Source organism: Myxocyprinus asiaticus, chromosome 2 (genome assembly GCF_019703515.2).
Source record: "Myxocyprinus asiaticus isolate MX2 ecotype Aquarium Trade chromosome 2, UBuf_Myxa_2, whole genome shotgun sequence".
Taxonomy (NCBI): domain Eukaryota; kingdom Metazoa; phylum Chordata; class Actinopteri; order Cypriniformes; family Catostomidae; genus Myxocyprinus; species Myxocyprinus asiaticus.
In genome coordinates this window covers 39506194-39531005 of record NC_059345.1, presented here as the reverse complement: position 1 = coordinate 39531005, position 24812 = coordinate 39506194, and the positions used below count along the sequence as shown (strand labels likewise).

Sequence of the window (24812 nt, the reverse complement as noted above, 5' to 3'; positions counted from 1 at the left end):
ACCTATCATGATTTTGATTAAATTAATTGTGCATAATTTTTTTCCCAAATATGTCAAATTACTGTGTAAGCATTTGAAAGCAGTATAGTGTCAGCCAGTGTGTCATACTCAATTTGATTATTACTCAGTACTACCGGTACTGCAGAAACTCTGGTATTGACATCTTTATTTTAGTATCAACTTGGTACGAAGTACCGGTACATTTGGTATCCCCAATGTGGAATATTTAAAGGGGTCATATAATGAGAAATCAAATTTTCATGCACCCTTTGAAATATGTGGTGGTTGTTATACTGGTTAAAACGATATAGTGGTAGACGTGTCAGCCGATTTTATGATCATTTCTATTGTGACTGTGCACAATTTTGCTGCTTGCTCAGAAATATGTGTTCCACGTTGTAAATGGGGTCACACGATAACTGTTGTTAGTTACTCCTTTCTCATGTGAAGAGGGCACATAGCAAGTTTAATCCTAAAGGACTGAGAGGGAGTACAAAATAATAATAAAAATACATTACCCCTGTTTTTGTGCAAGAAACCTTGGCTAACATTGTATGTGGACATCAGGGGAAAATAATGTTCTACACTTATGATATGACCCATGTAATGTAAAGAAATTCAATTAAAAATATTTCTATTATTTCAGGGACTTCAGAGCTGCTTTCTCCTATGTAATGGTTAGACTAGGCTAATATTTGTCTGGTGATATAAGATTTGTGTTGCAACCTTCCTGTGCATGTGCATGGCTTTCATTGCCACTTATTTAGTAGATGGTAAATGCACTAAATGGCTGATTTATTTTTTAAATTTTTAATAACACATTTTTTATACCTGATTGATTTTTGTAAACTGGTTTGGATCTTGGCAGACACACTCTGTATTTTGAAATGCATATCACAAAAATCACACGTACACAAAGCAGCAAGTTGAAATAAAATGTGGCTTCATCACTGCTTATTTTGCCTAGTTGGCTATCATTTAGGAGCTGTTTATAACGCTTTGACATTCAGTATAATGACAGCAGCTTTTTTTTTTTTTTTTTTTTTTAAAGTTTGTGCCAGGAAGTAACCTTCTGTTTTGAACAGTGAGTGAGCTGCTGGAGTAGGTTGCAGGTTTCTGACCCCTGGCATTCTGAAAGACTGAAACGGGGCGCTGCTCCAAGCTAAGTGTTGTGCTATAAGTTGTTATTTTTGTACTGGTGCAGAGAAGAGCAGGATGTTGGTTGTGACCCTTCCAAAATGACGATGGGTCAATTTGAAATTGCCATCTATACATCTGTCAGTAGTGTGAGCGAGGGTATGTGTTGTGATCTCAGCTGCTGGGTCGTTCCAGATGCTTCAGTAAAGCTCCATTTGTCCACTGTGCAGTGTCTCTGTGTCAGTGTTAGAGAGAACAGGAGTGTTTGTTGTTAGATGTTAGATCACTGTGCTGACCATATGCCATGTGAGCGGCAGGGTAAAGTAAAGGGGTTAGCACACTGGACACGTCTTTTAGATGACATGGCACGTTTTAAAATTCAAAATAATTGTTTTATCACGGTACGCACACTGCCACTGACAGACGACGAGCTACGACACTGGAGGCTGCACATTCTGTAGTGCTACTGAACACAACGCGCTTAGTTTTCATTTAAATTCAACCCAAATCATTATCAATGGGCAATGATTATTTACTCAGCCATCATTGTGTAGACATTGTGTATATGTATCTTTCATATAGCCTACACTAGGGATGCTCTGATCAGGATTTTCACAGCTGATACCGATCACAATCTTCTTGTCACCTGATCGGCAGATACCGATTATTTCACCTTTTATCAGGATCTCTGTCATAACTGGCTAAATGTAAGCTTTCTGCACACTATCACTATTAATTGAATTTTTCTCTTCCCAGTAATATCACTTTGTCTAATTTGTGCTGACAAAAAAATTTAAAGTTTAAAAGGCTTATTTAAAAAGCTTTTTTTTTTTTTTTTGTTAAAAGATTTTAAAGTATAGGCTAACAAAATATTCTCTATATTAAGATAGATAGCTATATAAAAAAAATGAAGCTTGACAAACTGATAACCCATAGGTGCAGTTAAACTCAACGTGACATTTTTGGTTATTGATTCATTGTCATTATTTAATATAATAATAATTATTATTATTCCTTATTTTATTTCTACTTTATTTTTGCATTATATTTAATACATTATAGTGTGGTATCTTCATATTGTATAAAGAATTATTATATTTACAAATTCATTCCCTGCCTTTAAATTAAATTATGATTGTATTAATAGTTAATTTTTCACTTGTTGCTGCTTGAACTTTAATGAGAGGAGCACACACACTCTCATGAGGACAAGAGATTAAAGGAAAGTAGAGAAAGTGCACGTTTCTGGACTTTTTGGGTGCTACTATTGTTAATGTCATTTAATCGGGAGATATTTAATAAAGATGTTTGAATTACACCACATTTTGCAACTCGCATTATTACTGAGATGCCTATGCCAGGTGGAGACTGAGAAGCTGCCGCCATGAATGATAATAAGGATCAGGATAATAATGTATAATAATAGGTTAATAATCACCACATTAACAGAACAGTACACAGGCTTTTCATATTCGCCATACCTCTCCCACTGAATCATTCTTAACTGCTGAATCAAGTTTGTTGTCTTACAACACTATCGCAGTATTCACCACACTCCATGATGTCATAACAATGCTGCTCAAGTCTTAAAGGAGCTGCGCATCTTTTACGACATGATTGATCAGTTTATGCGATTGGCCAAATTACCGATCGAGTCATAGGACGTGAATATCGGCTGATACCAATCGGTGGCTGATCGATCGGAGCATCCCTAGCCTACACAATGTATTTTCAGTTACAACTGCGTCTTTTTGTGGTTCGACAGCTTGAGTGAAACTTATTCAATACACACAGATACATTTCATAATAAACGTTGTATTTCTAACTTGCCTGCACACTCATCAAGGTCACTTTGTTCATTCTTGAAGAAGTACAAAAACCTTTGTTACTTTTGTGTGTATAGTGATCAACCACAACCTAGTTTGGACCGCAACTGTACTTCTCCTACTGTCAACCGGCTTCAGTAAATGTTATATCTCCCCCTTGTGGTTTCCTAAATTTATTATGCCATTGGAAAGCACACAAATTAGGCTTCTAATTTAATGTTGGCTAATGTTAATATATTGATGCCTCAAAAATATATTGATAAAATAACGTGCCGATCAATAATCGATATGTTGGTATTTAATGACATCCCTAGTATTCTGGTTGCACAATAATCGGCTTCAGGGGTTTAATTCAATTTGGACTCTTGTAGCTTCTGTCAAGGCCTGCATCCTGTCACAGGATGGAAAGATTAAGAAAATGTTTTAACACATTCAATATATCGATTTTAAAAACTATAGTTATAAGTCTAAAGTAATTTTATTGTCTTTTGTACAGACCACACATGGTAGAAATTGAGCATTGAAATTTGTAATGGGCAGATTAATCTGTTATTGCTTTCAACACATTATTGCTGCTGTGGTCTCAGGAGCATTCTCACTATGATCTTGGCATCAGAGGCCACCTCAGATCTCCATGGCATGAATTTCCCAAGGGGAAGATAAATTATTGATATACAGGTGGTATCCAGCTACATTAAAATTGATTGTGGCTAGAGATTTCTTTCTGTAAGCCTGGTTCTGCTGTGTTGTAAAGTACTAAGTATTAATGCATGAAATGTTCTTAAGTTGCCCAATATATTTGGATGCTCAAGTTCAGTCCATCAAATACTATAGCCCCTCAGCCCCTTTGATTTCATTTTAACACAGCACCTTGAAGTAAAGCAACCAGTCATTGACTCAAAAACATACACTTGTTTATTTGTATTTTAATATAATGTGGTACAAAACTTTCTTTCGGTAAGTTTCATCAAAGCAGGAGCTAATGCTGTTAAGTAATGCACATACTGGCAACCTGTCTGGAACACCACAAATGCAGACAAGTACATTGATACTAAATGTGAAGCGTCCCAGTGCTGTTGTCCTAATTATGAGCACTTTTGGAACTCTACTTGTCTAATCAGATTAGAGGACTGGAACTAACTGTTCCATAAAGCGTTATGCACCAAATCTCTTTAAAATGGAAGACGAAACTAAAACAATTTGAGAAGTCATTGAGATTGAGCCGCTGCAAACTGATTAGCTGGCTTACACTGAGAATACGGTCTGTAATGTACTAACCTCTCAGTGATTCTAGTTTTCAGAACATCCAGTGAGTTTTGTCTTAAAGTTTGCATGTCTGTGTGCATGCAGTTTTGTTTAGGGATGCACCGATCCGATACCTGAATTGGTATCAACATTGGTATCAACTCCTATCTCGATCCAAATCTGATTCAAGGTCATTACTGTCGAACTCCAAAATTTCATAAATGAACAAAAGCACCATTAAAGTAGTCCACATGACTCCATTTTAGTCAAAGTCTCCTGAAGCCAAAACATTAGCTGTGTGAGTTGCAAAAGGCTGCATTTAATAAGGAAATATAGTCTGAATGCGCACTGCTCTGTTGACGCACTCAAAGCATGCGCTGGGCTTGTGGTGCGCTGGTATTTTTAGCCCTCGGAACACAATAAGTGAGAACACACGAACGACATCTGTAGATGTAGATTCTTGATAGTTTGGTTTGCTTAAAATAGTGGTTCTCAACCCTGTTTCTGGAGCCCACCAACACTGCACATTTTGTATACCTCCCTTTTCTGACACACCCGATTCAGATCTTGTAGTCTCCTCTAACGAGCTGATGAGTTGAATCAGGTGTGTTTGATTAGGGAGATATCCAAAATGTATAGTGTTGGGGGTCTCGAATAATAGGGTTGAGAACCACTGGCTTAAAAGATATATCGAGAACGGCACCAGAGGAGCATTCCACCAGATTTTGAAGACTTTTACTGGAATTACTGCTAACTTTGCTGCTGCATTATCCAATAGACTAGTTAACAATACAATTTTTCTTAAGCGGTTACACATTTATATTGAAGTAATGTGAAGTTAGAGGTTTGTTTTTCTTTCCATATAAAAGAGTACCCCCAATTCCACACAGTTAGGTATAGATATTCTAAACTGATTAAGAAAAAACAACAATGGTATCGGATCGGAATCGGCCGATACCGAGAGTTCATGTATCGGAATCGGATCAGGAGAGAAAAACTGGTATCGGTGCATCCCTTTGTTTGTTACATGCAGTTTGCATGCTGTCTATTTTGTCAGAAGTCGTCTCTTGTTCTTTCTTTTCTCTTCCAGTATGTTTTCCTCTGTGTATTTGTTTGTGTGTGTCCTGTAATGTTTGACGTGTTTCTGAATGTTTGATGTGTTTCTGTAGCGTTTGACAAAGGCACTGGATGGATAGCATCGACGCTGAGACCCTCTACCTGACCACAGCACAGCACGGGCAACCTCAATGTGAGCTTTCCCTTCCTGCTGTGGAAGTACCTGCCCTTGGCGGGTAAGAACACATATACTTCACCTTTTAACCCCAGGGGTGTGAGGATGCCCTCCATCCATAGGCTTTGCCTCAAAGAGGAAGAGATCTTTCCAGCAGCTTCGCTTTCAAGCTGAGACGAGAAGAAATTCCCTCGCTCTGTTTTTTGTTTTTTTTCCTCTTTCCAAAATAGTCAGAATGTCTGCAATGAGTGAACCACTAGATGTCTCTGCATGGCTAACGATGATAACATAGCCTGTTTAAATAGCTCTATCCCAGATTCCACCCTTTGATGTAATGCCGCTTAGATTGTCAGCTAGTTCACTATGGAGTCCGAATCAGTGTGGGGTGTGCATTGAGGGTGTATGGAGGATGTAAAAGGGGCACTCTTGAGCACCCTTCAGAATCATATGACAAATGGGGCACCCTGTGGTCTTGTGGACTTCATGGGAATGCGCAAGCGACATGAGTGTACAAGTACACATCAAATGTGTCATTTGGGACGTGACCCCTGTCGGAAACATTACTTGGGGAGGAATAAAATGATTACATGCTTGTTGCAGTCAGTCAAATGTCCCATCAGATCTCCTTTTATGCCACATGAATTAGGTAAAATTGCCAAAACATCAGTTTCACTGTTCACGTAAATTTAGGTTTACGAAGGATTATCTTTCAGGTCCGTATATAGCAATTTACTATACTATTATGGGTCATTTAGATTTGTTTTTACTTTTAAGATATTTTTAACACTTAAGGAATGATTTGTTGTAAAATTATCTTTAAGTAATTATAGATCCATTGAAGATTTGCTACATAAGACAATGAATCTCTGTTTGCCCTTGGCTTGTTTTGTTTGCATTTAAAGCAGTTGTTTTGCACCTTGGTTGTGTGGTTTTCCTAGTGACTTATAACCCGACCCCTGTTGCATGACCTCCAAACAGCTTGTTTCCCCCTTCTTTCCGCTGCCCCTCCATGCTGGAAAGCTGCACCGTCCACGGCCCGCTACCGAACCTGATTGTGTCCTGGGGCGCTTCAGCTAAGGGATTAACAGAGTGCTGCCTGTCCCTATTCATTCCTGCCACTCACTCATGCTTATCTGCATCAAAATGACACTTTATTTATCTGACGCTGCACTCAGTTCTGCTTTGCTAAGAGAAAAACTCACAAAAAAGTCCCCCTCCGTCAGCACTTTCCTTTGTGGGAGCAGGGGTGCACCTTTTAGTTGCCTGTCGGGCCCGTCCTAATCCTCAGTCCCAGCCCATTTACCAGAGCTACGGCCAGTGTATGTCATCCAGCACAGTGCCGAGCCTCATCGTTGTCTCTCCTTGCCCCATGTTAAGTTGAGTTTTGTGGGGTCTGCCTCTCCCAGCTGTTTCCATGTCACTCCTTTCGACTTCTGAACCCTGAGAGACATTTACTTAACAGAAATTAACTGTGGCTTTTTTTAGTGTCATAAGTGAGGAAGTCTGCTTTTTGTGTGGATTTTGTCATCGTTCATTTGAGATATTCTAATTGGTCTGGCATTGTAGAAGGAAGCACCTGCTTTTTTGCTGAAAATGGCTTCTTTTAAACTGGATTTTCTTCCAGAGATGATGGTGGACCATTGCAGTTTGAATTCCAGTCCAGTGTGAGTATAGGCCTTACTGAAGAGCTTTGTATATGGGTTGATATCAACTTGAATATGGGTTACACACTGTTACCTGTCTTGTTTACCTTTCTTAACTGTGTAAATTGACCTGTATCAAAGGTAATTATTTAAACAGTTTAGTGAATGAGTTGATCAGTTTTTAATGAACTCTGTTTTAAAATCTAGCCACATAAGTATGCTAAAGATTATTTAGTGGTTAGTTTATTTGGTATCCAGAAATGAGTGTACACTGATTCTAAAAATCATTCAGTATTTGTGTGAATGCAAATTTGATTCAGGGTTCATTCAGTATTGTGTGTTTAAGCCACCTAATGAGCCAAAAGTAACTACCTATGTAGAGGCATGGAGGAGTGCATCTAGTTCCAACAGAATTATGTAATAAACATGTTATTTCATTATTGAGATGTAAAATGTAGGCATATTTTCATTCACCAGTCCACTCTGAATGTTCTCCATAGAAATGCTACAATGTGGTGTGAGAAATTCCCAGTGAAAGATCTAGTGGTTATTTAGTTTAGATGTCTCAACTTGCTGGATCTGCAGAATTAAGTTATTTGTACATTGCATAATGCATGTGATGCTGCCTAGAAAAGTAAAGGAAGGTTAAATGCATGTGACATGAGCTGGATTGATCTCTATAATCTACTTTCTGCTCACAGAAGTGTAGATAAATTAGACTTTGTCTTTACCTAATTGACCTATTTAGTAAATCTTGCCATCTGGAAATGTACTGGATGAGTGCAGGTGTGGTCTCAGAAATAATTCTCAAATAATCAATGATTTAGAGTAGTAATTTAAGTTAATAAGGGGAATGTTTAACATTGTGTCGACCTGGATCGAAAAGTCAAACTAAAAACGAAAATATTAAGACAAGGAAGGCCTAAAAGTCTTCATATAATTGAATTAGATGCTGTCTCAGGAGTCTTTTAAGTTTTCATTGATTGCAGAATTTTGTTATTTGCCAGATTTTGCTGAGCAGTCTTGAGTGGCTATTCTTTGTCAGTCTAATGCGGACTTTCCGTATAATCACTGATTAGGGATGTCAAAAGTACCAGTACTTCAGTACCAATCTATACTAAAATAAAAAAGATGTCACGATACCAGAGTTTATGTTGTACCGGTAGTACCGAGCACCGACTCGGTTCGATACCCCGTGCTATCTGACTGACACAATACTGCTCGCACACAAATTTGACATTTGAGAAAAATTGTATGCAAAATCTAATTAAAATCATGATAGGTCCTAGTGCGACTATTAAATTGCAAAACGATGTGATTATAGTGTCTGCATGTACTTCGTGATTTACAGTGAATGTCTGGAGCCACTCATAAGCTAAAATCATCACATTAAGAGAATCGAGCGCACTGTGCGTGTTGTAACACATGACAGAACAGAGAGCTTCTTTACTGTAAAGCGTGTAGTGCCCGCAGACTATGTTTACATAATTCACACTATTTTGCACTTTAATAATGAGGGCTGCAACTAACGATTATTTTGATAATCCATTAATCTTTGATTATTTCTTAGATTAATCGGATAAATACGAAATTGTATTTCCTGTATTTTATTAAAATATAACAATAATAAAAAAATAATAAAAAAAATGATAAAGGGTGTGTGGATTTGGTTCGATTTACGGTGCTGAATTCACAGTTCTTTGCTCTCAAAGCCTGAATCATGATGTTACGTTTTTATTATTTATTTATTTATTTATTTATTAATTATTATTATTATCATTATTATTACTTTCAGGACAAAACTGTTCCTTTACTTGTAAAACTTAACAAAAAGTACTGTTAATTAAAGAGTAAAATGATTCATCAGGGATGGAGTGTGACGAAAAATCCAGCAGAGGGCAATAGTGACACCAGAATAGAAATATTAATTATTCTGCCCAGCCATAATTATGTTAGATACATACGTTTGTACACTGTCACCGATTACATACATTTTACGTATTTAAAATTAATATTGTAGGTTTTAGAATAGTATTGTCACTGATTACATGTTTCTAAACTATTGTTTTTAAAAATGAGTATGCTTATCCAGTAAAATAATGTTTGCCATGGAATAAATTTACTAGTGAAATCAGACATTGCATTTGGCATTATCAGGAGGACTTTCAAATATCAGGACCATTGGCATCATTATTCATTATATTCAGCATTAAACACAGTTTAATATAGTACAATCATCTAACCCCTATGGAGATTTACTCTCATGCTTAAGTTTCATCCCAGTGCTCACTGTATTACATGAGGAGGAGAAACCAAAACACTTTTAAAAACATGAAAATCTGCACAATTGATTACATTGAAACTGAAATTGTGGTATGGTGTTGCACAATTTAATCCAAATGATTGTGCTCCCTTTCTCCATTGCGATCGGTTTGACGAATGCACAAGCTTGCTCACGCATCAAAGTTTAACAGAGACTTGTGGTAAAAACAAACTGTTTCGCGAAATACGCTGAAATACACACTTTATTTTGAGTTCACAACATTTATACATTATAAAACATAGAAAATAGCAGTTATGTGCAAGTTATGCACTGGAGAGAAACAACTCTTAAGCGCATCAAAAAGCACAATCACTCTGTCAACGTAGGCTACCTGATGCAGCAACCGGTCCTCATTAAACTCTATACTTATGATCTTCTTTGATCGTCGCTGGACAACTTCGGTCTTGTTTTTTGCACTTCAACTTGTCTCCATGGTCTTTCAAATGAGTTTCATCATGCAACACATTTTTCACTGGTCGATAATGAAATTTGTTGTCGATGATTTCCATTATCGATTTTATCGATTAGTTGTTGCAGCCCTATTAATAATCCCACTGGGCCATTTAAACTAGGGATGCACCGATCCCATACTTTGGATCAGTATTGGCTCTGATATTGACGATTTTAGACGGATTGGGTGTCGGTCCGAGCCCGGTCCAAATCCGATACTGTGTGTTAGTAATGTTTGTTACTGTCAAGCTCCAAAATTACATAAAAGAACCATTAGAACATCATTAAAGTAGTCCATATAACTTGTGAATTTTATTCAAAGCCACTTGAAGACATGCGATAGCTCTGTGAATCGCCAAAGGCTGTGTTTAACAAGTAAATTTATAATATGCATGCGCAGCGCCAGCGCATTAGTGAATGACACACACAAGCACACGCAGGCTGGTGATGCACTTGTGACTATTTTCAACCTTTACAGCAGTGCGCAATATTTGAGCGCTACTCATGAACAACATATCAGATGTAGATGCTCAATAGTTTGGTTCACATATAATATGCATTTAGAATGGCACCGGAGGTGCATTTTTACCAGAATTTGAATAAGAAACAAATTAAACTACTATGAACTAGCCTACATAAAGACACTTACAGAACTTTCTGGAGAGTTCAGAATGTCAAAATAAAAGACGTTTTAAAAGAGGTTTTTAAAGTTAAAGGTGCACGACTGAAATAGAGTATATTACTGTTGTATTTCAAATTCTTAATTTTTCACTATATTCTAAAATTATTTGTTTACAAATTATGACAGTATTTTAATATTGATTAATTATTATTGAATACAAGTTGAATGGGTTCCAAAAAAGAACTGTGAAAAATAAAAGTGAACTGATATCATACAATAAAACTGAAAAAAAAAAAAGATCTGAATCCTTTAAAGTCCAGATACAAGTTGAAAGTTTTTTGTAAAGAAATCTTGCTGCTTTTCTACTGAAGACTTAGACTGGAATTACTGTTAATTTTGCTGACTAGTTAAAGTTTTTCTTAATAGGCTATAGATTTATACTGAAATAAGTTTAGTTTGAGGTTTGTGATTATTTTTTTTTTTTTTTCTCTCTCTCCCCTTTTCTCCCCAATTTGGAATTCCTAATACGCTCTAAGTCCTCGTGGTGGTGTAGTGACTCTCCTCAATCCGTTTGGCTGAAGACGAATCTCAGTTGCCTCTGCATCTGAGACCCGTCAATCTGCGCATCTTATCAAGTGGGTTGTTGAGCCGTGGAGACATAGCGCATGTGGAGGCCCACGCTGTTCTCCGCGGCATCCACACACAACTCACCTCTCGCCCCACCTAGAGCGAGAACCACATTATAGTGACCACGAGGAGGTTACCCCATGTGACTCTACCCACCCTAGCAACCGGGCCAATTTAGTTGCTTAGGAGACCTGGCTGGAGTGAGGTTTGATTCTTTACATATAAAAGAGTACCTCCAATTAGTTCCACACAATGAGGTGAAGATATTCTAAATTGATTATGCAAAAAAACAAACAAACAAAAAAAAAAACGACAACAATGCTGGGATCGGATTGGGATTGGGATCAGCTGATGCTGAGATTTCAGATATCGGAATTGGACCGGAATAAACAAATTTGGTATCGGTGCATCCCTAGTACTGACTACTGAAGTTTTGGTATTGTGACAATCCTACCACTGATATTATTTAAATGTTAACATAAATTCAAGAGTAGTCTTGTGTTCTTTGTTATTGTACTGCAGGGTACCTCAATAACATTGCAGGGTTTTGTCTTGTGTAAGGCACAAGTGTTGCTTTTGTTTCTGAGTTTGTGATTTACACTGGTTTTCCAACCACACAGGGAAAAAATGTATCCCAAAATGGTGCCAGAAACTGCTGACTGCACCATGGTGCTTGTCTTTATGTCTTCTGGTATCCTGTACTTCATTAAGTTGCCTTTTCTCAACTTCTGTTATGTGTTGGGTCTTATCCACCACAAGAAGTGGAAATATAAGGTCATTCATTGTTGCTAAAAATCTTCAAACTTCAAAGGCCAGTAAAATGGTATTATAATGTGAGGCAAAATACATGTATAGAAGAATCTCAGTTATCTTCTTTCTGATTGTCATAGTGTCCTTCCTGTCCAGAAGAGTTTTGCTGTTTTGTTGGATCAGCAGATCAGTGTTGGTTAAAGAGAGTGACATTCATAAACCAGGAACTTCTCAGTTCACTGGGAGTAGTACACTTGGAACACAAATCCTTTGATGGGTTTTGGTGGAAGATGCTCTTATTTCCAATCCTAATGTAGTTTTGTCCTCCCATGGACACAGTGGGTCTTCTTGTGGAGAATCTGTGTTTATCTGCTTGTCTGAACAAGTTCTTGTTGCTGATCGACAAAGTGGAAGGTTTTACTAGCTCTGCAGTCCTCAGATCGATAAACACCATTAATCTGGCTTTTAGCTGCTGGCTTATGGTGCTCTTTGTCAGTAGCACAATGCTGTGTTTATCGTGAAGTGGTCTGTCACTCAACTGATCAGCAGCTGCTAAAGAGAGTGATGAAGCATGGCTTCAGGCCTGTCCAATGACATCACTTGCTGACACTGTATTCCCCTCTTGCCTCTCCATGTCGAGCACCAGTTTAACAAGATACTTTTAGTGATCAAAAGCATTTTTGTCTGATATTAACATGTCTGTGCTCTTAACATGTCAAGTAGTGTATTGATTATATCCAGTTAGTAGTAAATTATCACTGCATAGACATATTCATAGGCTAGATTATGTTAGAGCACGGGCTTTGACCTCTGCTGTTTGTCTGCTACAGGAACCGTACAGAGGGGACTCCAAAGCTTCACATTTTGTCTGATGAGATCATTTTTCCTGGAAATGCTTTAGAGCGATGTACTGCTTTCTGATAGCTTGCAATTCTAAAATCCAAATCAAAAGCATAAAAATACAGACATTGTATCACACCTGCTACTGATTCAATGGTGAATTATTCACAAATTCTCAAGCAAAGGACTGTTCAATTTTTGTACATTTTAGACTGTGTGTTCATCTAGCCTAGAGCACACATCTTTTGTTCATAGAGCTCAAAAATTGTTTATAGCTTAAATGGAATTGCAAAGAGAAAAATTATTAAAAATAATGATGCTTTGTTAGTAAACAAAGCAAGTTGTAATTATACCCATGCTCATACTTGGGCACAATATTCCTATGAGATTGTGTATGTCTTTTCATGTGCGATGGTGTTTGAGTTGAGGGCCATGGCCTTTGCTAAGAAGACTGTGTTCTGACACACGAGCACTAAATAGACTTGGTCTTTCTTTCTGTAGAACCAAGAAAATGAATGGGTCTCTGGACCACCCAGACCAGCCCGACATTGATGCTATAAAGATGTTTGTGGGTCAGATCCCCCGGATGTGGTCAGAGGATCAGCTACGTGAGCTGTTTGAGCCCTATGGTGCAGTCTATGAAATCAATGTTCTTCGGGACAGGAGTCAGAACCCCCCACAGAGTAAAGGTACTTGACAGTCAGTGAGCACACTTGAGATTTGTTAAATTCTGTGGACAATTGATGTTATTCACTCTGGAGACTCATAGAAATTGGTCTAACATCATATCTACACTGGAAGCGACTGATGATGTTTTGTAACGGCTTGTGTCTGTCGACAATAGAAGCATCGGCAAAGCATTTCATCTCAGAATGTCAATTAATATGAACCAATTAGTTGTTAGCTCGATACTAGACTTCCACAACAATAAAATGGGTGAATAGCTATAACCAACTTGATTTTCAGTGGATGTCCATTGGACTGTTAGTTAGAACTGGGCGATATATTGAATAATCACGATTATTTTGCTGACCATATAAAATTAAGCAATATTGTGAGTATCGTGACAATTTTAATGTGCTTTTTATTTGGCCATTAAGTTTCATAAAGAGCGCATCAGTAGACTAATTTCACGATTCTTCAGGGCTGCACAATTAATCAAAGTAATATCAATATTGGCAATATGGTCATATGTGATTATTAAACTGCAAAAGGCTTCGATTAAAGACTGGTAAACATGGTCTGTTTATGCGGTTCAGAATAATTGGGTGACGCGCTATTGGGTGTACACGCATGGGCTTGTGATTTTAGCGCTTTTAGAGCAGTTCACATGCATTGTGAAATCAAAGTTCTGCAGGTTCAAGCATTCACGCAATTCCAAACATTAGTAATCGCTACAAGTTATACACTTCTGCAAACGCGGCACAGTATAACAGAAAAGGAAGAGATGACAACGTTTCACCAGATGCAGAACATTGTAAAATGTCAAATAATCACTTGCGCTGCACTTTTAGTGTGAAAACTAAATGTCCAGGTGAAGGTGAAGTAAATTTGACAGAAATAGATAACTTTTATATTAAAGGAATCTAATCCTCAAAATAATAATCATAATAATAATAATAATAATAATAATAATAATTCAGTATTATATTATAATAAAATTGACTGTGTCCTACAGTAATAATTTTGTATTATGTAATATTCAACTGCATTCCAAAAAATGAAGTAGTTTTTGCATACCTTGTTTATTCACAAAAAAATGATTTAGTAAAATAAATGAAGGTAAATAATGCTTTTTATTAAGCTGCTATATATCATTGTATATAAAATATAAAAGTGCATATCAATTAAAATTATTATATCAAATGTGGGAAACTTGCTTTCATTATTTTTTAATAGATTTTTATTCCATGCCTTTAAAATATATTGAATCTACTTTGCTACAATGGCTGTTTGGATGGAAATTATAGTTTCTCTGATTTAAAAAAAAAAAAAAACAGGAGCCATTTCAGACGATGAAAAATATTGAAATTTCACAATCAAATTAAAAACTTGATATGGCAAAGTGTAATCATTAAACAGAGGTAGGATGTCCTTTAAATAATATGTAGTCTACACACGCTGCAGGCTTCAGAAAGGAGAGGTGCTGTTGTGCTCCGTGTCATGCTTTACACACACACACACACACACACACAAACACACACATGCAGATCACGATGCACATATTGCAGTGTATTTAGTGTATGAGCGGCTGTAAACACTCACACAAACTGCTCCTGTGCAGCTCTGAGATCTCGGCTCGCGAGTATTTCAGCATTTAATTTAATGCCGACCTTACTTTTTTTCTCCCCTTTTCTCCCCAATTTGGAATGCCCAATTCCCAATGTGTTCTAAGTCCTCACGGTGGCTTAGTGGCTCACCTCAATCCGGGTGGAGGAGGACGAATCTCAGTTGCCTCCGCGTCTGAGACCGTCAATCTGTGCATCTTATCACGTGGCTTGAGCACGTTACCGTGGAGACGTAGCATGTGTGGAGGCCCACGCTGTTCTCTGCGGCATCCACGCACAACTCACCACGTGCCCCACCGAGAGTGAGAATCACATTATAGCGACCACGAGGAGGTTAACCCAACGTGACTGTACCCACCCTAGCAACTGGGCCAATTGGTTGCTTAGGAAGCCTGACTGGAGTCACTCAGCTTTGAACTTGCGACTCCAGGTGTGGTAATCAGCATCTTTACTTGCTGAGCTACCCAGGCCCCTAATGCGGACCTTATTAAAAACTGCCACACTGGAGTAATTCAAAGTTCCGTCAAAATAAAAGCTCTGTTTAACTGGGTGCGTGAAATTGAAGACATTCAAAGAAATAGCAATAATACTACTAATATCAATTTAATAATACATGTTTTTATTATTATTATTTATAATAATAATAATAATTTATTATTATTATTACAATTATTATTACATGTAAGAAATATCACAAACAAGTGTACTCAAAATCAGCACACTGTGATTTAGCCATAGCAGCCTTGTGCCACAAGTAATCAGATTCTTTTCATTAGTGTTTTCATTTGTACAGTGAAGCTCTGTTTTGCAGCATTTTATTTGACAAAAATGTATTATTAGTATGCCGTTCACATCCAGTGTAGACATGGTCTCAGGTGAAATGTAGTTGTCTTGGTTCATAGCCTATTTATTGCATTTTTCTCTGTCACGGTTTGCAGGTTGTTGTTTTGTCACATATTACACCCGTAAATCTGCGTTAGAAGCACAAAATGCCCTTCACAACATGAAGATTCTTCCAGGGGTGAGAAAATGTCTGCATTTATTTTACAGTATTAACAGTCCATTAGTCGTCATGAGTGTCATTAGAGGGGCTGGCCTTATTGCTTTTAAAAATGCATAAAATCTGCAAGCATTTTGACAGGTTTTTATATAAAAGCATTTTCAGTACACTCAGAGGAACTATTACAAAGCCTTTCTAAACAATGTATATCTCATGAGGGTGGAGGAATGTCTGTGTTCAAAAATCACATTGGAATTCTCTGTGCAGATGCATCATCCCATTCAAATGAAGCCTGCAGACAGTGAGAAGAACAATGGTAAGTGACTTCAGTTTGCCACAGTATTGCGACAGTCTTTCCTTCAATTTCCAGAATGACTGTTGAACCTGTGTGCTGAGGCAGTGCTGTGTAATGACACCCTTTTCTTGTGTTTCAGCTATAGAAGACAGAAAACTGTTCATTGGGATGATTTCAAAGAAGTGCAATGAGAATGACATCAGGCTCATGTTTTCTCCTTATGGTCAAATTGAGGAGTGCCGCATACTCAGAGGCCCTGACGGACTAAGCCGTGGTGAGAACTCTTTCAAGCACATGTACAGTATAATTTCACAATATCGCTCTTTCACAAAGAAAATTTCAGATACAGCAGGGAACTGAAGGATCTAATGATCTAATTTTGAATTTTTGTTTAGTTGTTTGTTTACCTCCAACAGAGTAAACGTACATCAGTTTCATAATATTTACTACTTTTTTAAATTTTTTTATTATTCATTAGGGGACAAGCATCAAAGCTGCTGTGGCACCTATTGTTTTCGTTGGTTTTCTTCTTCCCTAATGGCAGTCTATGTCAGCCCTATGAATGCTACATAGTAAAATGATGAAATTTGGCACACTGATAAGGGTGAGCATGAATAGCCCCCATACCAAATTTGGGATCTTTAGGACATAATCTGTAGCGCCACCACCATATCAAAAATTCACTTTTCTTTTGAACCGTTTGTCCTAAAGACATAATTGATTTACACTGGGTAGCCTTTCACAAGCTTCTCAAAATAAGTTGCTGGAATTTTGGCCCATTCCTTCAGACAGAACTGGTTAATCTGAGTCAGGTTTGTAGGCCTCCTTGCTCGCACGCACCTTTTCAGTTCTGCCCACAAATTTATTATCGAAATGAGGTCAGGGCTTTGTGATGGCCACTCCAATACCTTGACTTTGTCCTTAAGCCATTTTGCCACAACTTTGGAGGTATGCTTGGGGTCATTGTCCATTTGGAAGACCCATTTGCGGCTGAGCTTTAACTTCACGGCTGATGTCTTGATGTTGCTTCAATATATCCACATAATTTTCCTTCCTCATGATGCCATCTGTTTTGTGAAGTGCACCAGTCCCTCCTGCATCAAAGCACCCCCACAACATGATGCTGCCACCCACATGCTTCACGGTTGGGTTGGTGTTCCTCGGCTTGCAATCCTCACCCTTTTTCCTCCAAACATAACAATGGTCTCCAAATTTGTACCCATGTGCACTTGCAAACTGTAGTCTGGCTTTTTTATGGCAGTTTTGGAGCATTGGCTTCTTCCTTGCTGAGCAGCCTTTCCGGTTATGTCGATATAGGACTCATTTTACTGTGGATATGGATACTTGTTTACCTGTTTCCTCCAGCATCTTCACAAGGTCCTTTGCTGTTTTTCTGGGATTGATTTGCACTTTTCGCACCAAACTACGGTAATCTTTAGGAGACAGAATGCATCTCTTTCCTGAGTGGTATGATGGCTGCGTGGCCCTATGGTGTTTTATACTTGCGTACTATTGTTTGCACAGATGAATGTAGTACTTTCTGGCATTTGGAAATTACTCCCAAGGATGAACCAAACTTGTGGAGGTCCACAATTTTTGGCTGATTTCTTTTGATTTTCCCATGATGTCAAGCAAAGAGGCACTGAGTTTGAAGGTAGGCCTTAAAATACATCCACAGGTACACCTCCAATTCAGTACACCTCCTATCAGAAGCTAATTGTCTAAAGGCTTGACATCATTTTCTGGAATTTTCCAAGCTGCTTAAAGGCACAGTTAACTTAGTGTATGTAAACTTCTGACCCAATGTAATTGTGATATAGTCAATTAAAAGTGAAACAATCTGTCTGTAAACAATTGTTGGAACAATTACTCATTTCATGCACAAAGTAAACGGCTTGCCAAAACTATAATTTGCTAATATGAAATCTGTGAAGTGGTTAAAAAATTTGTTTTAATGACTTCAACCTAAGTGTATGAAAACTTCTGACTTCAACTGTACCTCTGTGTGATTTGCACCAGAAAACGGACACATCTTACACGCGCCATTGATCATGTCATTAACAGTGAGTTGTTCAGTTCGGTTCTGCACACACTACATGGAATTTTTGAGAATGCGGTTGTCACTACCTGAATTTCTCAGGAGCTAATACAGTTGTAGAATGTGGTTGTCACTCCCGCATTTTATCAAACTGTGTGTTTACAGAACAAGATATAGCACTAAAAGGTGAACTGACAACTGTATTTAGTTGCCGTGTGTACGTGGCCTATCAGAACGCTGCATATGATTTCAGACTATCTCAGGAAGCATCAACATTGGGACCTCAGGTGAACTGGGATATTCACCTGTCATAATTCAGTACAACCTCAGAAAAGGTTCTTGAACAAGAAGTTTATCTTCTGTGCCTGCTCTTTAGTCTCCATTTGAATGTTGCAAAATTCTGATTATAATAATTATAGCTTGGTATTATATTTTATATTCTAAAATAACATTGTTTAAATTATATATAGTACTGAAATTATATTATAATGTAAAATGCATACATACAGTGCATCCAGAAAGTATTCACAGCGCTTCACTTTTTCCACATTTTGTTATGTTACAGCCTTATTCCAAAATGAATTAAATTCATTATTTTGCTCAAAATTCTACAAACAATACCCCATAATGACAATGTGAAAAGTTTGTTTGAAATCTTTGCAAATTTATTACAAATAAAAAACGGAAAAAAAAATCACATGTACATAAGTATTCACAGCCTTTGCTCAATACTTTGTTGAAGCACCTTTGGCACCAATTACAGCCTTAAGTCTTTTTGAGTATGATGCTACAAGCTTGGCACACCTATTTTTGGGCAGTTTCTCCCATTCTTCTTTGCAGGACCTCTCAAGCTCCATCAGGTTGGATGGGGAGCGTCGGTGCACAGCCATTTTCAGATCTCTCCAGAGATGTTCAATCGGGTTCAAGTCTGGGCCACTCAAGGACATTCATGGAGTTGTCCCATAGCCACTCCTTTGTTATCTTGGCTGTGTGCTTAGGGTTGTTGTCCTGTTGGAAGATGAACCTTCACCCCAGTCTGAGGTCCAGAGCGCTCTGGAGCAGGTTTTCATTAAGGATGTCTCTGTACATTGCTGCATTCATCTTTCCCTCGATCCTGACTAGTCTCCCAGTTCCTGCCACTGAAAAACATCCCCACAGCATGATGCTGCCACCACCATGCTTCACTGTAGGGATGGTATTGGCCAGGTGATGAGCGGTGCCTGGTTTCCTCCAGACATGACGCTTGCCATTCAGGCCAAAGAGTTCAATCTTTGTTTCATCAGACCAGAGCATTTTGTTTCTCAATCAATCAACTGAATTTACCACAGGTGGACTCCAATCAAGTTGTAGAAACATCTCAAGGATGATCAGTGGAAACAGGATGCACCTGAGCTCAATTTTGAGTATCATGGCAAAGGCTGTGAATACTTATGTACATGTGATTTTATTTATTTATTTATTTTTTATTTTTTTTATAAATTTGCAAAGATTTCAAACAAACTTCTTCACGTTGTCATTATGGGGTATTGTTTGTAGAATTTTGAGGAATATAATGAATTTAATCCATTTTGGAATAAGGCTGTAACTTAACAAAATGTGGAAAAAGTGAAGCGCTGTGAATACTTTCCGGATGCACTGTATATATAACTCAGCAAAAAAAGAAACGATAATTTTTAAAAAATCCAAATAACTTTACGGATCTTTATTGTGAAGGATTTAAACGATGTTTTCCATGCTTGTTCAGTGAACCATAAACAATTAGTGAACTTGCACCTGTGGAATGGTCGTTAAAACAGCTTACAGACGGTAGGCAATTATGGTCACAATTATAAAAACTTATGACACTAAAGAGACCTTTCTACTGACTCTGAAAAACACCAAAATAAAGATGCCCAGGGTCCCTGCTCATCTGCGTGAACGTGCCTTAGGCATGCTGAATGGAGGCATGAGGACTGCAGATGTGGCCAGGGCAATAAATTGCAATGTCCATACTGTGAGAAGCCGAAGACAGCGCTACAGGTAGACGGTAAGGACAGCTGATCATCCTCGCAGTGGCAGACCACGGGTAACAACACCTGTACAGGATCGGTACATCCGAATATCACACCTGCAGGACAGGTACAGGATGGCAACAACAACTGCACGAGTTACACCAGGAATGCACAATCCCTCCATCAGTGCTCAGACTGTCCGCAATAGACTGAGAGAGGCTGGACTGAGGGCTTGTAGGCCTGTTGTAAGGCAGGTCCTTACCAGACATCACCGGCACCAACGTCACCTATGGGCACAAACCCACCTTCGCTGGAACAGACAGGACTGGCAAAAAGTGCTCTTCACTGACGAGTCGTGGTTTTGTCTCACCAGGGGTGATGGTCGGACTCGCGTTTATCGTCGAAGGAATGAACGTTACACCAAGGCCTGTACTCTGGAGCGGGATCGATTTGGAGGTGGAGGGTCTGTCATGGTCTGGGGCGGTATGTCACAGCATCATCGGACTGAGCTTGTTGTCATTGCAGGCAATCTCAACGCTGTGCATTACAGGGAAGACATCCTCCTCCCTCATGTGGTACCCTTCCTGCAGGCTCATCCTGACATAACCCTCCAGCATGACAATGCCACCAGCCATACTGCTCATTCTGTGCGTGATTTCCTGCAAGACAGGAATGTCAGTGTCTTTGGCATTGCTGAGATGTCAACTGAGTGGCACAGTGGTTGAAGCATTGGGTTATGGCTCAAAAGGTTGTGAGTTTGAATCCAGCAAAGTACAGTTTTAAAAATTTAGCATATGTTGACCTCAGAGTCTTGTTGTGCTTAGTACTATGCAGGCTGTACTACATTGCGTAGTTCCTGCTTGAATTCCGATCCACAAAATTTTCTCAGCAATCATTTTGTAATTTTAGCGTTCATGTTCTCTTTGTCATTGCTAGGCTGTGTCAGCTGTATGGCCTAGTGGTTAAAGCATTGGAATGATGTTCAAAAGGTTGGGAGTTTGAGTCCAGTTAAAGTGGTTTTAAAATGTTTACTGCTGTTGACTCTGAGTCTTCATGTTGTGGTTTACAATGTAGGCTGTACTTCGCTCCATAATTGTCTCCACCATATTGAAATGTAAAAAAAAAAAAAAGATATTTCTTTTACATTGTCAGATTAAAAAAAAAAAATTGGTATGCATCATCAATATCATGTCCTGATGATACTTGAGCAGTTTGGAGACAGCGCCACCTATAGTTCAAAAGAACCCACACTTGCGTGCTGACTCTTACCTCAGGAGGTCTCTTTGCCACTCAATGGGCATGTCAAATGAGTGGCTCAGTGTATTAAAACACTGGTTTATAGTTATAAGGGTCTTGGGTTTTATTTCCATGTGGGTTAGTGTTAGAGTTTGTTATATTGTAGTGTAGTCTTAGTGTTGTTCTTCTGATATATATGGGAGTGATATCTTTTGAAAGGATTGAGAAGTTTGGAGACAGCATCGCCTGTAATTAAAAAGAACATGGTCTGTTTAGCATGGTTATAATGTTATATACTATGATAACTTAGCATGCTAATCGGTTAACATGCTAACTCTTGGGTTTTCTGTCTTTATATGGCTATTTTGATCACAATGCTATATGTAGGGCAACATTAGCTTAGCATGCTATTCAGTTAGCATGCTATCCAATGCATTTTTTTTTCTCCCCTTTTCTCCCAAATTTGGAATGCCCAATTCCCAATGCGTTCTAAGTCCTCGTGGTGGTGTAGTAACTCGCCTCAATCTGGGTGGCAGAGGACGAATCTCAGTTGCCTCCGCGTCTGAGACCGTCAATCTATGCATCTTATCACGTGGCTTGTTAAGCGTGTTACCGTGGAGACGTAGCGCATGTGGAGGCCAACGCTACTCTCCACAGCATCCACGCACAACTCGCCATGTGCCCCACCGAGAGTGAGAAACGCACATTATAGCGACCACTAGGAGGTTACCCCATGTGACTCTACCCTCCCTAGCAACCGGGCCAATTTGGTTGCTTAGGAGACCTGGCTAGAGTCATTCTGCATGCCCTGGTTTCGAACTCGTGACTCCAGGGGTGGTAGTCTGCATCAGTACTCACTGAGCTACCCAGGCCCCCTATCCAATGCATTTGTAATGCTATTTGATCACAATGTTATCTGTAGACAACATTAGCTTAGCATGCTAATCAGTTAGTATGCTAACCAACTCATTTGTGTGTTCGCTCGAAACTTGTCAAGTCTCTTTGGCATTGTTTAGATATCTCAACTGAGTGGCAAAGTGGTTAAAGTGTTGGACCACTGTTCAAAAGATTTTGAGTTCTATTTTAACTAAGGATGGTTTTAAATTGTATTCTTCTGTTGACCTCTGAGTCTTCATGATGTGCTTACTACTATGTAAACTGTACTACATGGCATAATTCCTGCTTAAATTCATAATCAATTATCTATAAAAAAAATTATTAGCAGTTGTTTTGTACTTGCGGCTTGGAATGTGTCTTTGGCAATTTTTGACTGTGTAAGCTGATTGGCCTAGTGGTTAAATCATTAGGCTCAAATGTTTTGAGTTTGATTCCTGCTAAAGATGGTTTTAAAAATGTTCTTTGTCATTTGATCTCTGTGTTCTTTGGATTGTGCTTAGTGTTGTGCAGTGGTTGTCATGCTGATGCTTGGCCCCTGTATTGCTGCTTGCAGCTATATTTAAATATATATTAATTTTTACTTATCACTTTTACACTTTATATTGTTTATTTTGTTTGTGTTGTTTTTGAACTGTAGTTGTCAATTGCATGCATAAATACAGGAAAATTGGCAGCGCTGAAAGGACATGTGAATTTAACTTCAACAATGTGTCTAGTCTTTCCTTCTGGGCTTTATTCATGGCACACTAATAAACATGAAGTATATACTCAAAAGTCACGGCATGTTCTTATTGAAGTCATTTTGAGTAACTAGTGGTTGCAGATACAACCCAACAGAGAAACAGTTAGAGACAAACAGGGCCCAGTTGGCTCTTGTCAGCCCAAATGAAAATTATTTCATCCCAAGCTGATCAGGGTATCAGAAGTTATATAACCATGATTGCATGCAACAAATTGAGAATACATGCACTCTTTTTAATCATCCAGTTGATTTTTTTTTTTTTTTTTTTTTTTTTGCCCCCTGCCCTTATTCTCCCAATTTATCGCTGTTACTTGCCTTTGGTGTCGGGAGTCGCTGTGGTGATCGTTTTCCAAAGCACATTAGGTTAACCAAAGTGTAACCAAGGGAACATAATGCATTTTGAGGTCCGTGCTATTTCTTTTAGAATTGGTTGCAGTGAACTTGCAGCCCATCACCATGGGAACTGCTTAAATGATAGACACGACCCATGTTGACTCGATAGCCCTCAAACCTGTTCTATTTCCAAAGAGACCTGACATGGATCCTGTTTTGTTGTTTTTTTTTACTGCATGGTTATTTCCACAACAGTACAGGTTCTTCTAGTGTACAGTTTTCTAAAGTTTAGGATTTCTAAATAATTGTAGACTGAATGACTTCTACTTTCATGCTTCTTAACTCTGTGTCCACAGGCTGTGCCTTCGTCACATTCACTGCTAGACAGATGGCCCAATCTGCCATCAAATCCATGCACCAGTCACAGACAATGGAGGTAAACACACTCATAGCATTTCTGCATTACAGCTTGAAACTTCTAGCAGGGCTCAACAATAATAACAATGGCCTGGGGAGAATATGAGAGATTTTTGGGTCAGTTGACAGAACGGGACAGTGCTGAGTTGTCAGTAATGTTATGCATTGTTTCAGTCATGTTTTTCATCATATGCCATCATTTCCCAGCCAGACTGTGCTTATCAATTTTATAGCTGTCATATATTACATTAATAAAAGCTGTGAAATTTTCAGCAATTAAGAACCTAATTGGCATCTAAATATTTAATGACAAATATTATTTCTGACGCACAAAAGCACATTGCTAAAAATAAAAGTGATTATTGTTTAAGTGGGACTATTGAAAACAAAAGGAAAATCAGAACTACTGACACAACCAGGCAGGCAGAAAAAAATCCTTAAAGGAATGTTCCGGGTTCAATACAAATTCAGCTCAGCTGACAGCATTTGTAGCATAATATTACCACAAAAATTAATTTTGACTTGTCCCTCCTTTTCTTTAAAAAAAAGTTCTGGGTTACAGTGAGGCACTAACAATAGAAGTGAATGGGGGTACATTTTTTTGTTAAAAGATTCACTGTTTCAAAAGTTTAGCTAGAAGATGTAAACAATATGCGTGTTAACATGATTTTAGTGTGATATCGCGTACTAACCTTTTCTGTGTAAAGTTGTAGCCAATTTTACAACGTTGTTGCCATGACGATGCAATGTCAACAAAAGCTAAAAGGACTGTAAAAATTACAATTAAAACAACTTTACAACTCAAATAATACATTAGTTTTAATAGAAGAATTAATGTAAGTGCTTTTATAAAAATGTAAGCTTCACATTTCTGGTTTTAA

General features: G+C 38.3%; 1 protein-coding gene across 25 annotated transcripts in view; it reads left to right on the top strand.

Moving 5' to 3' along the window:
• The window catches only part of celf1 (cugbp, Elav-like family member 1), a 178506-nt gene that overhangs the window by 13808 nt on the left and 139886 nt on the right, over positions 1-24812 (top strand). For 14 of the 25 annotated variants that reach the window (XM_051717935.1, XM_051718006.1, XM_051717996.1 and 11 more), the window contains exons 3-8: positions 5378-5500; positions 13196-13383; positions 15921-16003; positions 16250-16298; positions 16417-16551; positions 23871-23950. In XM_051717935.1, the coding sequence (XP_051573895.1) occupies positions 5397-5500; positions 13196-13383; positions 15921-16003; positions 16250-16298; positions 16417-16551; positions 23871-23950 (639 nt within the window). In that variant the 5' untranslated portion in view covers positions 5378-5396. Of the gene's footprint in view, positions 1-5376; positions 5501-7017; positions 7104-13195; positions 13384-15920; positions 16004-16249; positions 16299-16416; positions 16552-23870; positions 23951-24812 lie in introns of those variants that run through there. The other 11 variants (XM_051718096.1, XM_051718073.1, XM_051718066.1 and 8 more) reach the window with 7 other exon arrangements.